General features: G+C 47.5%; 1 protein-coding gene and 1 pseudogene across 1 annotated transcript in view; both read left to right on the top strand.

Moving 5' to 3' along the window:
- Positions 1 to 5125: 5125 nt before the first annotated feature.
- On the top strand, positions 5126 to 5245 carry LOC136646627 (5S ribosomal RNA; annotated as a pseudogene).
- A 1153-nt stretch (positions 5246 to 6398) lies between these two features.
- Positions 6399 to 13175, top strand: part of HTR7 (5-hydroxytryptamine receptor 7) — a 51366-nt gene continuing 44589 nt past the window's right edge. Inside the window, exon 1 of the mRNA XM_066619506.1 lies at positions 6399 to 7092. Coding sequence (XP_066475603.1) covers positions 6494 to 7092 — 599 coding nt within the window. The 5' untranslated portion in view covers positions 6399 to 6493. The remainder of the gene's footprint in view (positions 7093 to 13175) is intronic.

Genomic DNA, 13175 nt, shown 5'->3' with positions numbered 1-13175 from the left:
TAGGAGTTTTGCTTCTTAGGAGCACAGTATTGTACAGAGTGGCATGGATTTATGTAATTTTAAATGGAGCTGTAAAAAACAAAACTATTTATTGTCCAAAAAGGGGACAAATTGGGGGGGGGGGAATAGTGCAAACAAAAAAGGGGACAAAGGAGGACAAAATGGGTCACACAGATTGAACAAACTACAAAGTGGGAATAAGAGACTAGTATGACTCTACAAGCAAGGTTAGAGCAGATCTTTAAAATGTGATTCGAAAACCTGAAAATGTGATGCGTTTGTCTCAAAATAGGTATATGGAGAGAAGATTAGTTGCTTGTACTCATCATTGCTCTTGCTATCAGCTCAGAAGCAGTTGCAGTTCAGTAGGAAAAGGAGCAATGATTTTCCAACTTTCTATCTTCAGAGAACCCTGTTCTCATGGACACAATTCTGAGGAACTCTTGAACGTCTGCTGTCACTCTGGTATGTTGAGGTTTTCCTGGGACATGTTAAGGATACACAGTCAGATCACCCAAAAGGATGCCTAAGCCTTCATGAATTGCTAGTGTACTGTAGAATGCACCCAACAGTTTTCTGCATCTGCACAGCACGTGGAAAGAGAGGTGGTGAAGGGCAAGCGTTCTTTCAAGGAAGCATTTTGCCATTGCTGACCTTCTTGTGGAAGAGCCATTGACAAGCTTTCAAGGAATTCCAAAGTTCCCCAAAATACTGTTTGAAAACCATCCTGAGAGGGCTGGAAGCATTTAATTCCCAGTTGATGCTTAACATGAGTGCATCTGCATACAGCCTTCTTAAGAGTGCTTTTGATTCTCTTCCAAACCACCATGCAGAAACACAATGCAAAAGTACAAAGATCCTGGCACTACGACGGTCTCTTTTCTCCTTCACAGTCTACGGGTGGGGGGGGGGAAGGGATCTGCTAGGTAGCGGAACCCTTTGTGAAATCTGTATGAGCAGGTTTCTCATTTCACTGCTGAGTGGAAAGGGAGGAAATATTGGACCTTCTTGTTTGAGAGACACTAGCGATGCCTCTGGTCTACAGTGGGGGTGCTGAATTGCTGGATCAGAAAATTGCTCTGGCCTAAGAAAGGTGAATAGGAAGGGATAAAATTATCCCAGTGAAGTAATACTTCATTTATTTATTTATAAATATTTATATCCCAGTATCTAGTTTTTGTCTAGTGTTTACTGGAGACAAAGATTGATTTTACATTGGAGAGAACTGGAGATGCAAATGCACAATGTACTGGGAGTTATGCTTGGCAAAAGACAGAGAGCAGCTTTTTGGGATCACTGGGCACTTTTCCATGCTGTTAAGTCTTCTCTTCTCTAGCATGGTTAAGTGCAGCTGAGTTTATATGCTGTAAGCCATGAGAAATCATTTGTTGAACTATGAACAAATCATTCCATCTCAAAAGCCTAGTTAAATTTAAGATCTGTGGTGATCCAATTGCAATTTGGGGTATCATAATTTTTTTCAAGGGCAGGAAGCCTTGTAGAATTTGCTTCTAAGAAAAATGCAACTGTAGAAATAAAGGGCGTAATCCACTGGGTAGCTACTAGTACATTTTCTATTCCTGTTGATAGGATTTATGCAAGTGAACATCTCAGAGGAGGAGGATAGCCTTGGAATACTTTGGGGCTACAGCAGCTTTCCTTAAAAGACTGGGGGGCTAAATTTCCATAGTATACATCTGGTCTTGGTGAGAGGGTTCCTTTAAAAAAATTGTTGATTCAAAGTGAAGCTGCATTATGAGGAAATTGAAGACTGACATTCTTGTATGTGCCAAATGTGCATGATTGTACAATACAGCCTATTGTTTTATTTATAAGGCATCATTTTTTGTATTACTGTGGAGACAGTACTTTAATACTGATCTCAGAGTTGCCAACATTTATAATGAAAATGCTGGTATCTGGGTAGGGTAGCCTTGTCGGTTCCTTACCTCAGTGCTGTATTGCGGCTGCATCAGTGCTGGAAAGTTGTTAGGACTGGGCGGTAACATTACGTTTTCTAAAATGAAGTCTGAATCCTATCAGGGTCCTGTGCTGATGTATCTTGCAATCCGTCAGCATAAGGCCAGGCCTGTTATCACAGAAGCTGTTCCAACAGCAGGTGGCTCACTACTAATGGCATGAAATCCAGGAAGCCTTGTGCTGGCAGCGATGGGCTGCTGAAACACTGCAGGAGTAGGTAAGCAAGCAATGGGGGCAGTTCAGAATTGGAAAAGAGCTTTCCCCCATCACCCCCCCCCCACTCTGTTAGTGCATGGTCTGGGCGCTGCAGGGTCTGGGTGGATGTGGGATAGGATTGGGCTGTAAGTTTATTTATTAGAAATAACCCCACTGAAATCAGGAGTTCTTAATTCTGAATAGAGTTGTTAAGCACTGAGCTGAAAACTGAACTTCTGAGAAGTCTTAAATACCATTTTTTTTGTCTCTTGGAGAAATGCTTAGTTCCATATTTCAGCAATAGAGATAAAGTAAAGCTCCATAGATCTGTTACTGCTGATTTGTATGGTTGCACAAGGAAAATAACAATTAACACACATCGCTCAGTAAATTAGGTGGAAAATTAATTAGCATGTACTATATAAGCAGAAGTGCCGGTGTGGTCTTTCTCCACCTTCCCAGGGATTGCTTAAGATCTGTATACCCTATCAACCAGCATTGGCTTGGGGAGGGGGTTATTACTGTATTGTACTTTTTAAAATGTTGTAAGCCTCCTTGGGGGTCACCTCTTCATAGGTTAAAAGGCAGAATATAAATACTTGAATGAATGAATAAATTAATAATAATAAAAAACAAGTGCTCTTTCTGCCAGTCAGAATGGACATAGGCTGGATGCTCAGAGTGCCTACTTCTTTTCCACAGCTCTCTCTCCATCCCCTATGGAGAGAACACCCAATGCAGTTTTCCACTGTTCAAGTCTACTGCAGGGAAAATCTAAGTTGGCTGTCCATCAATTTCAAAACAATATTAATTGTTCCGAGCACAGATATAAATGAAAAATAAATTAAATGAAAATTGACAAAAATTGTTCTCAGATTGATATGAAGTGTTAGAAATATCACTGAAATATATTGCTCTATGCAAATTACCAAATGTAGAGTAAAGCTCCTGAGGCTGTGAAATCCCAGACCTCATTCCAACTGGAGTATGCTATCATCTTATGATGGCAAATAAATACATTTCATGTATATTTTTCATCTACAAAATTATATAAGAGGCACAACCTGGCAATCCATAAATCCATGTACTTTCAACTTTATCATTAATTAAAAAATTCTTCTCTCCTCCACGCCTAGAAATGCTAAGTCACATTTTCAAAAAAGAACACTCCAGAAATGCAGTATCTTTGAGCTCAGCAGTTTCTAAACATTCTGAGCAGGTGTGGCCCATCCATGAGGTCAACTGAAGAGCTTGCCCTCCAATCTAGTCTTGTTCCTGGCAGCACTGCCGGGTGCAGCGGTGCCAAAATGGCTACCTCTGAATCCAGTGGAACTGCCAGGGTCTACGGACGTTTTCTTGGGGGAAGGAGACTTTCATTCCTTTCCCCTGGGAAAAGCCCCAGGCCCTGCAATGGGGCTTCTCAAGTCTGAGCTGGCTATGTTGCCAGCACAGATTTGAGAGCATCCGTGTCAGGCTTTGCAGCCTGACATGGAAGATAGGATTTGGTGGATCAGGGTCCATCAGCAACACTCAGGGCCCAATCCAAAGCAAGGTGCGCCAGCGCACACTGTTGCAAACATGCTGTAAGGCATGGTGGTCCACTGCTGGAGCTTGCTCAGCACAAGCCTGCACTGGGCCAATGCCGGTTGGAGGCTGGCCAGACACTGCCTGGTGCTCTGTCTGAGTACTGAGTGGCAGAATGGTAAGTCGGGGCAGGGAGGGAGGCATTCCGGGGAGGGGAAAAGCAGGGGAGGGACTGGGTTGGGAGGAGGTGATGATATCATCATCATCATCATCATCCATTAAATTTCTGCCTGCTGTGTACAGCAGCCCTGCCAAGAAAAAGTGGCAACATCAGAATTTGTAGCGATTACACCAGGTCATTTCATATGCGCATCACTAGGATTCTCATCACTCTGTGGTTGGCCACACATAATTGAATGTGCACATAGATAGTCACACATGAATTAGTTAAATGAAGGTTGGGTGGCTGCTACAGGGCTACATTGAAAAGTATCATTGTTGTAAAAAGTGACAGTCAGGGTTATGACCAGAACAAGCCTCACATGGAGCATGTAAAACTATTATTGCTAGCTAAGCTGGTTTCTCAGCCTTGTTCAAAGTTCTCTTGACAGCTGATGTATCAGGGCCAGTCAACTGAAGGGCTGTGTTGCCCACACATGAGTTATCTGCTCAGATAACTGGGACAGGGTCTTCTGCATGTCCAGCCATCTTCAGAGGTGAGGCTGGTTGGATCTCCTGTCTCTTTCCACCCAGGATGTGGAACAACTGCCCCAGGAGATCTGCTTGGCCATTGCCTCATTAATGGCATTGCCATGTGGTGCTTGGCTATTCCAGGAGGCTGTTGGCCTAGCTCGCTGGTAGTTTCATTTTCCCTGGAATGTGATTTTTGGTGGTTCTTTTTAAGGTGTGTTGGTTTAATGATTGTTTTATCACTTGAAAGATGCATGCTCTCAGTAGCCAAATAAATTGACTCAGCTGAAGACCACAGCCTCTCTGATCTGAAAGTTCTGTTTGATCTGTGAGGCAGGTTTAATCACACACAACATGCCTCCCTCAGCACTCCACGGTGCAACAAAACCATGCAGGTAAGCAACAATGGCTATGAACTTGTGAACCTGGCGCAGTGGCATAGCTAGAGAGAGTGCAAAGCATTAAAAGGGAGGTTCATCACAATTTTCCAGCACTGATCCAGCCACAGTGCAGCTCCTAAGTATAAGAACTAATGTTTCTGTACCTTGAAGAGGCCTCCATGACTGCCCCCCCACCAGAGAATGCAGCACATGCCCTGCTGACATGGCTGCATCCATGCTGTAAAGTTGGATAGGATTGGGCCCCTAGTGCTTTGCACCCCCTCTAGCTATGTTACTGACTTGGCAAAGGAGACGCACTTGTCCCTTGGCCTGCCGGCCCTTAATACTGCAGCACATCTCTCAGCAACTGTTACCCTGCACATGCCTGATCTCATCTGATCTCAGAAGCTAAGCAGGGTCAGGCCTGGTTAGTACTTGGATGGGAGACCACCTGGGAATACCGGGTGCTGTAGGCTTATACCATAGTCTTTCGAGACTGAAGGTTGCCAACCAGTGTCTCTCTTGGGACTGAATCCCGGCAGGGAAGGAAGACAGATTCCGGGGTGAAGCCCTCGCTCTCACTGAGCCCACAGGGTGACTGGACATCATAACTGCAAAAGAGGACAAAGCACCCCAAAATGTAGGACCTCCAAGGAAAAAGTAGGACATGACAGAATAAAGGCTAAAAACATTCATGCACATAGATTTCACGTGGTGAATTGAAAAACTATATTACTTATTAGGCAGCAACTGTTACTCTGCACATGCCTGATCTTGGAAGCTAAGCAGCTTCACGCCTGGTTAGTACTTGCAAGGAATACTGGGTGCTGTAGGCTTATACCATAGTCTTTGAGACTGAAGGTTGCCAACCATTACTTATTACTAAATTTGGAACTTTATTACATAAATTTAATTTGTTAATTTAATAAATTAAATAAATAATAATTAATTAAATTTAATAATAGCAGGAAGGCTCTGCACCACCTGCTCACAGGGAAAAGGAGGACATTGAAGTTCTTTTCCAGGACACGAGGCTAAAAAGAGGACATGTCCTGGGAAAAGAGGACCCTCTGGGCAATGCTCTCCCCGAGCCCTGCCTCCGGAGCAGATAACCACAGCTGCAATCCTCTCCACACTTTCCTGGGAGTAAGTCTCATTGACTATCGTTGGACTTCCTTCTGAGTAGACATGCCAAGGATCGGGCTCTGAGGCTGCAATCCGTCCTCTCCACACTTTCCTGGGAGTGAGCCCCATTGACCGTAGCGGGACTTGCTTCTGAGTAGCCATGCGCCACGCCCCCGAGCGCCCCGCCCGTGCGCTCCGTCGAGGCATACACAGCGCGTGGCCGGGAGGGAGGCGCCCCACTGGAACTTGGCTCCGAGCCGTCCCAGCGAGGGGAGCGCAGCGCAGCGCAGCGCAGCGAGGTCGGAGGAGCGGCGGCCTCAGGCTGGCGCCGCTTCCCGGGATGGGGAAGGGGGCCGGGCCGGCTGCGTGACACGCTGCCCCCTGCGGAGGCGGATCGCCCTGCAGAGCGCGGCGCGCTGCAGCCGAGCGGGCTATGCGAGCGTCCCCGCGGCTGCTGCCGGCGGGGGACGTGTGGCTGGCGGGGCCGCCTGCCCGGGCAGGAGGAGCCCGGGACGGCCGGAGCGCTGGGAGCCGCGGCCGCGCGGAGAGGCGGGCGTGCGGGGGGCTGGCTGCTGGCTTCCTGGGCGGCCGTCCTCAATATGGTCCTCGACCTGCACGGCACCAGCAGCAGCCCCCTCCTGCTGCTCTCCGGCCCCCTGCGCGCCCTCGCGCCCGCCCCGCAGGACCCGCGGCCGCTGGGCAGGATGCTCGCGGGCTCCCTGCAGCCGCCCCGCCTCGGGATGGGCGGGAAGCTCCTGCAAGGGGTCACCGCCGGCCCCGGGGGCGGCTGCGCGGGCGGCGGCCCCAGCGCGCTCAGCCCCACCGGCTTCGGCGCGCCCGGCGACGGCGCGAACGACTCGCAGTGCGGGGAGCAGATCCTGAGCTACGGCAACGTGGAGAAGGTGGTGATCGGGGCCGCCCTGTCGCTGCTCACGCTGCTCACCATCGCCGGCAACTGCCTGGTGGTGATCTCCGTCTGCTTCGTCAAGAAGCTCCGGCAGCCCTCCAACTATCTCATCGTCTCGCTGGCCCTGGCCGACCTGTCGGTGGCCGTGGCCGTCATGCCCTTCGTCAGCGTCACCGACCTCATCGGCGGCCGCTGGATCTTCGGCAGCGTCTTCTGCAACGTCTTCATCGCCATGGACGTGATGTGCTGCACCGCCTCCATCATGACCCTCTGCGTGATCAGCATCGACAGGTCGGTCCGGGCGTCCGTGCATGTCTGCTCGCGAGCCCCCCAGCAGGGGCGGTGGGCTTGCTCCCAGGAAAGTGCGCGCAGGATCGCAGCCTCGTCAGAGTCGGTGGGCTTACTCCTAGGAAAGTGCACGTAGGATTGGGGCCCCAAAGAGCCCTCACGTCGACTGGCAGCGCAGTCCTCTGCGTGTCCACTCAGAAGCAAGTTCCATTGAGCTCCGTGGGGTTTACTCCCAGGAGAGTGCGCTTAGGATTGCAGCCTGGCAGCACAATTCTGTACCTGTCTACTCAGAAGCAAGTTTCATTGAGCTCAGTGGGGCTTACTGCCTGGAAAGTGCACATAGGTTTGCAGCTTGTCAGCAACAGCCTTCACGTGGACTGGCAGTGCAATCCTGTGCTTGTATACTCAGAAATAAGTTCCATTGAGTTCAGTGGGGCTTACTTCCAGGAAAGTGCACGTAGAATTGCAGTCTGAGCATGGGGCTGCAGGTCAACCAGTGGGTGGGGGTGAGTGAGTGTGGCTTGCTGAAATGAGTGGTGGAGGGTCATATTCATACCTGTGGGAGCATCGACTACAGTGTATGAATCACATATGTAGATTACATTCAGAGAATTAGAGGGTGCGTATTTAGTTGCCCAGGATGAGTTACCCAGTTTCTCGCTGTCTTTTGGCTTACTCATGGTCAATGAGGTTTTGAGAAGTAAAAATACAGATGCCCCCACCCCCAACTTTTCAGAAGAAGGAGCGTGTACAGCAGTTATCTTCCTCTGTTTATGAGTTATTGTAGACAAATTTACACAACATTACAGCCTTGTACTCTGTGTATGGTGTGCCAGCAACCTGATTAGAATGTTTGACCTTAACAACACTTATGCAGCTTCATATCATGATTCAGTGGGATTTACGGCTATTTTCTCCTGTGTAGATGCATGTACAATGGCAGCCTTACTTACTTTCCTGGCAGCTAAAAGATGGATTTTACCCACTCATTCAGCATGTGCTTATTACTGTGGAGACGTGAGCCTAAATTTTGTGAGATGGTGGGTTCAATGAAAGGGGGAATACTTGTTATGGATTAATTAGTCTGGAATAAAAAGATGCAGTGGTAGTGTTTTCTTCAACTACTTAGAGACTTGGTATGGGACTCCAGGGAGCATCTGTCCAGACTGTCCTCACATAGTAAGCATAAGGATGTGAATCACTTATTCATTCCCCATTTACACCTAGCTCCACTTCCCCGTTCCACCTTTCCCTTTAGACTTCCTTGTGTTGATTTTAGTTTGTGAACCCACAGGGGCAAGTCTCATTACTTGTGAAGTGACACATATGTGAATAGTGCTATGTAAATAATAATAATAAAGTCCATTTCCAGGAGTAGGAAATCATATAAAGTATCTGTGGCCCATTTCTTTTATATCGTTTAAGAACATCCTGCCTCCCAACACACAAATGCTGTTCAGGTGTGAAGCAGGACAAGTTTACTTTTTTGTTTTCAGTTTTATTGTATGGCAAATTACAAAATACCAAGATTTAAGGTTAAGATAGGAGCCTAAAGCAAAGCTGCTGGAATTGATGCGTACACCGAGGTTCTAAAGTTTGAATGGAGTCATTGATTGTTTGACTGGAGCCAAGAAGCAGGTTCTACTACCATTCCAGCAGGGGTCTCTTTTGCTTTGTTTATTTTTTGCTCAGGGAAAAAGAATAAAAGCTGAGATTTAATCAGGCAAAAAATAGATGCTTAATGTGAAGAAAAAACTCTGCTGATGTACCGCTTGACGTATTTCCTTTTACTGATATAATGCTGTGCTAAGTAAACAGGTTCTCTGTATAATGAAATGCTAAGCAGGTTAGTTAATTTTCTTGTGATTCTCAGCCCAGTCCTGTGCAGACCTAGGGGCTCCTGAGCCAAAAGAAGTCAGTACATTTAAGCACACGTCTCTCCACATAGGATTGCAGCCTGTGTGTTATAACAACTTCTTAGAAACTTCCATTCATATGAAAGCAAAATCACACACAAAATCAAGGGAAAGCTACTTGAATAGTGAGCCAGCAGCCAGCGTTCAGTGAAATATTAGGTCTTCTTGGGCACCCACACTTTTCTACAAATATTTATTTTTCACATTTTTATATCATCCTTTCTCTAAGCAGCTCAGAATGGTGTGCATGGCACTTTTTATCCTAGGGATGTGCATTACATTTGAGGAGGAGGCTTTGCAATCACATTTTAAAGCTAAAGTCTATTTTCCTGTCCTTATTATGTAGGATTCTGTGATCCCTCCTTTTCATAGAATCTTTTGATACCATGTAGAATTTGTTCTTGTTTTCACACCACTATATTGAACTCTTTCTATTGATAAAAATCTCTATTAGTAGTGTGAGATTTAATACACAGATCTTAGAAAGGGATGGGGAGCCATGTATTGAATTACTGCCCTGCCTCAGGTCTTGTTACGATCCTATCTATAATAATCCCTGCATTTGACAATTTATGGTTTCCTAAGCAAAAGAGATGGATCTCTGTCCTCAAATAAGCTAACAATCTAAAATTTGACAGTGAGGAAAAACATGGAGGTGGAGGAGAAGGAGAGATGGGGGGTAGCAAAGGACTGTTTGCAGCTATACAAAAAGTCAGGAGGTATAAGCCTTCCAGCACGGAGAAAAGTCTGTGCTACTTCTCTCAGTACTAGAGCACTCATTCAAACTGAGGGCCCAATCCTAAAGTGGCCCAGCGCCGGCGTTGAGCCCTAGTGCCAGCGCTGGGTGTTGTAAACCTGCCTGTAAAGCACGTTTATGACACCATTAGAGTACAGAGTGCCGGCATTGGGCTTGTGCCAGTTGGGGGCTGGGCCCAGTGCCAGTAGGAGGACATGCTGCCACCAGGGGTAAGTGTGATCATTGGGTGGCAGTGCAGTCACTGGGGGGGGCAGGGGGAGAGTGGAACAAGGGTGGGGGGCAGAATGGGAGATGAACCGGGATGGGAGGGGATGGGACCAGCAGAGCTCTGCTCCACCATATCCTGAACTCTGTGTCATGAGAAGCCCTATTGTGGAGCTTTCCCGGGGGAAGGGGACAAAAGTTCCCTTCTCCCAAGGAGACCTCCGGTTGCTTCCCGGTACTCGCTGGATGCAGCAGTAGCCACTTTGGTGCCGCTGCTTCAGCAGGCGCCAGGAAGTTCAGGATTGGGCTGCCCATTCAGTAGAATTCACACACACTGTTTTTTAAAAAACAGCCCAGTCCTGAGCTGTGCGGAGCACCCAGGCTCGACGGCACCCAAAAGGGCTGCTTCCGAATCCTGTGCCTCCCGCGCTACCATGGAAGGCTCCTCAGGAGAAGGGGACATTCGTCCCCTTCCCCTGAGTAAGGTGAGCAGCCCCACAGTGGGGCTACTCACATTACCAGTAGAGAAAAGGCGCTCGTGTAGAGCGTGCAGCCCTCCATGAGCGCCCTGGATCCTGTGGAGCTCAGCTCCGCGGATCCTCCTCCCACCCACCCCCAGCACGCCTCCAGCCTGCCCCTTGACACGCCTCCTCCCCACCCCTGCTGGCCTCCCCCCTCCCCGGAACGCCTCCCCCATGCCCCCGTCCAAGTCCCTGCCTCCCGTTCTGCAGCCCGGCGGTCCAGGAGACCACTGAGCCGTGGAACCTGGGCCACTGCCCGGTGCTAGCCCAGCCCCGGCCGGTGCTGGGCTAGCACCGGTGGGAGCCTGGCAGTGAGCCCTGCACACGTGCCTTACGGCTCATTTGCGACTGTGGTCAGCGGCATGGAGCCATGCCGCTGACCACAGAATTGGGCTCTGAATTCTTTAAACATTTACAAGCTTGACTTTTAGGAGAAATGTTGTTTATGAAACCATCCCATGTGGCATCATGGCATAATTGAAGTCTCCTTAAAAGTCATCTAGTCCAACCTCCTGCTCATTGCAGGCAACTGCTTCAGCATCCCCGACAGGTGGCTATCCAGATTCTGCTTGAAAATTTCTTATAAGGGTAGAGCCCACAACTATATGGCTCTTTACATGTTCCAGTGCCAAACAGATCTTACAGTCAAGATATTATTCCTCATATCTGCCCTTAGAAGGCACAATGATAAAGTCTTACTTTTCTTTCATGTGACAGCCTTTCAGATACTTGAAGATGGTTATTATATCTTCCCTTAGTAGTCTTATATAGAGATGATACCTGTACAGGAGAAAGCACGTACTCTGTCATCCACAAAGAGAGTCACCAGAGTTTGTTTTGCTGTCTAACAATGGATTGGGCAGCCATTGGGTGCATCACTAATTTTCACACAAATCATTAAGCAAGGTAGTGTCCATCCCACTGTCTTTTACCTACAGTTGCGAATATTAGAAATGAATGCCTAACAAGCTGGTGTACACTCAGGAGTTTTGTACATGACTTTTAATTTAATGAAATCTTTCAGCAATACAGATTTAAAGAAGAGCAGTAATGGAAACAAGACGATTTATTGTTGTAAAATGGAGCTATGCCGATCTAATTATGGTTAGCACAGATGAAAACTGGGCCCAGAATGTTCAGGGTTTCAGCAGTGAATCCTCCGAAAAATCTTCTAATTACATAGAAAGGAATGAAAACACAATCTGAAGTTGGCTCTGAAGTCATGTCTATGAATCTTGATAATAGTGCAATTACTTCTTCATTTGTGTAAATAAAAAAAAAAGATTTCTTGGAAGACGAGTGTTGCTGGAGAAATGGATCACTCGTCATTTATTTACTCCAGCAAAGGGGTGGTCAGATTTTCCAGCACCTCAGAGCTGCATTCCAAATATGGCTATGGCCCTTCTGCTTCTCTTTGTGAGGGTCAAAAAGGGACTTGGCCCCAGAACCATGACCAGAGCCAGTCCCAAGAAGAAGAACCAAATTCCAAGTGGCCTAGAGGTCCCAAACCCATATAGCAGTCCTTGCAGAATGATGTGTGAAGAACTGCAGGCTAAGGTGACCAAGTTTAGAACTTCCTGGAGTATGTTGAATATCCAGTATAGTCTTCCAGAACAGACACATTGGGAAGCAGGTCAGGCATGATTTTGGGGGACAGGTGCCAAACAGCCACACAAGGAGAGCCTGGAGAGTTAAACTGAAAGCAACCTTCTGATTCAAAGCTCGCTGGAAAGAAATAGTTCTAATAGTCCATCGAGCTGCAACTGTTCGACAACCAATAGGTAGGGTATGACGTTACATCAACCAGACACCTGCTTCCTACAGATCCTGCAATTCCTCTCTTTCCCTAACAGCTCTTCCCATTACTTTGCCTCTGCAGTATCATGTTATTGCTCCTTCTCTCAGCTTTTCTAGTTCAACGCTTAATTCTTCGAGGTCTCTGCTCTTCCTTGTTTTCTTCAGTCCCATTGTGTTATTGAGACAGAAAAGGTACAAGTCTTTACTTGTACTCTCTGCACATATTTACACTGTTGACTTTCTTGTTTGTTTTAATGCTTTATTGAACAACCTTGGCTGCCATATTTCAGTTGCCCTAGGATCACATGCAGCTTGTAAGCCACAAATGAACCGCACCTAGCAAGATCAGGTGGTATGTCCACTCATGACTTCTAAGTCTTCTGGTTAGTATTGTGGTTTGAGGCATACACAGCTTGTAAGGGGGGGTCACTGCTACCCAGCCATTTGAGGGATAGCGCAGCCCCGACGTATCCTAGTGAGAGGTTCATGCTACTGAGGGAGAGTACCCCCCCTCAGGAAAGGGCAATTGTGGCGGAGGTGGGGTGGACAGCTGCTGACTCAATGCTGCCTCACAATTGAGGTGACAACTCTTTTCTCCTTCTCCACCCAGAGGATTAAAGGTGCTTCCCAGGAAGGTTTCAGCTGCTGCTCAGCAAGCCAGGCCTTCTCAGCATCTTCTCCCAAGGCCCCTCATCACAGACAGGCAGGCTCTTTTGCTGATATACATGGGGAGTAAAAGGCAGGGCTCAATCAGGCCCTCCTTTGTCCCTATGGCCAGGTGTCTTCAATGTTGCCCTTCCCGCCAGCCAGGCCAGAAGCCTTGCCCGCTGCTATTGTTCCTAAATGAGAAAAAGTGCTTGTTTCTGGTCATGACATGCTTAATGATATCAC

This window comes from Tiliqua scincoides, chromosome 3 (genome assembly GCF_035046505.1).
Source record: "Tiliqua scincoides isolate rTilSci1 chromosome 3, rTilSci1.hap2, whole genome shotgun sequence".
Classification (NCBI taxonomy): domain Eukaryota; kingdom Metazoa; phylum Chordata; class Lepidosauria; order Squamata; family Scincidae; genus Tiliqua; species Tiliqua scincoides.
The sequence above is the reverse complement of the archived record's forward strand: the minus strand, read 5'-3'. Positions and strand labels throughout refer to the sequence as shown.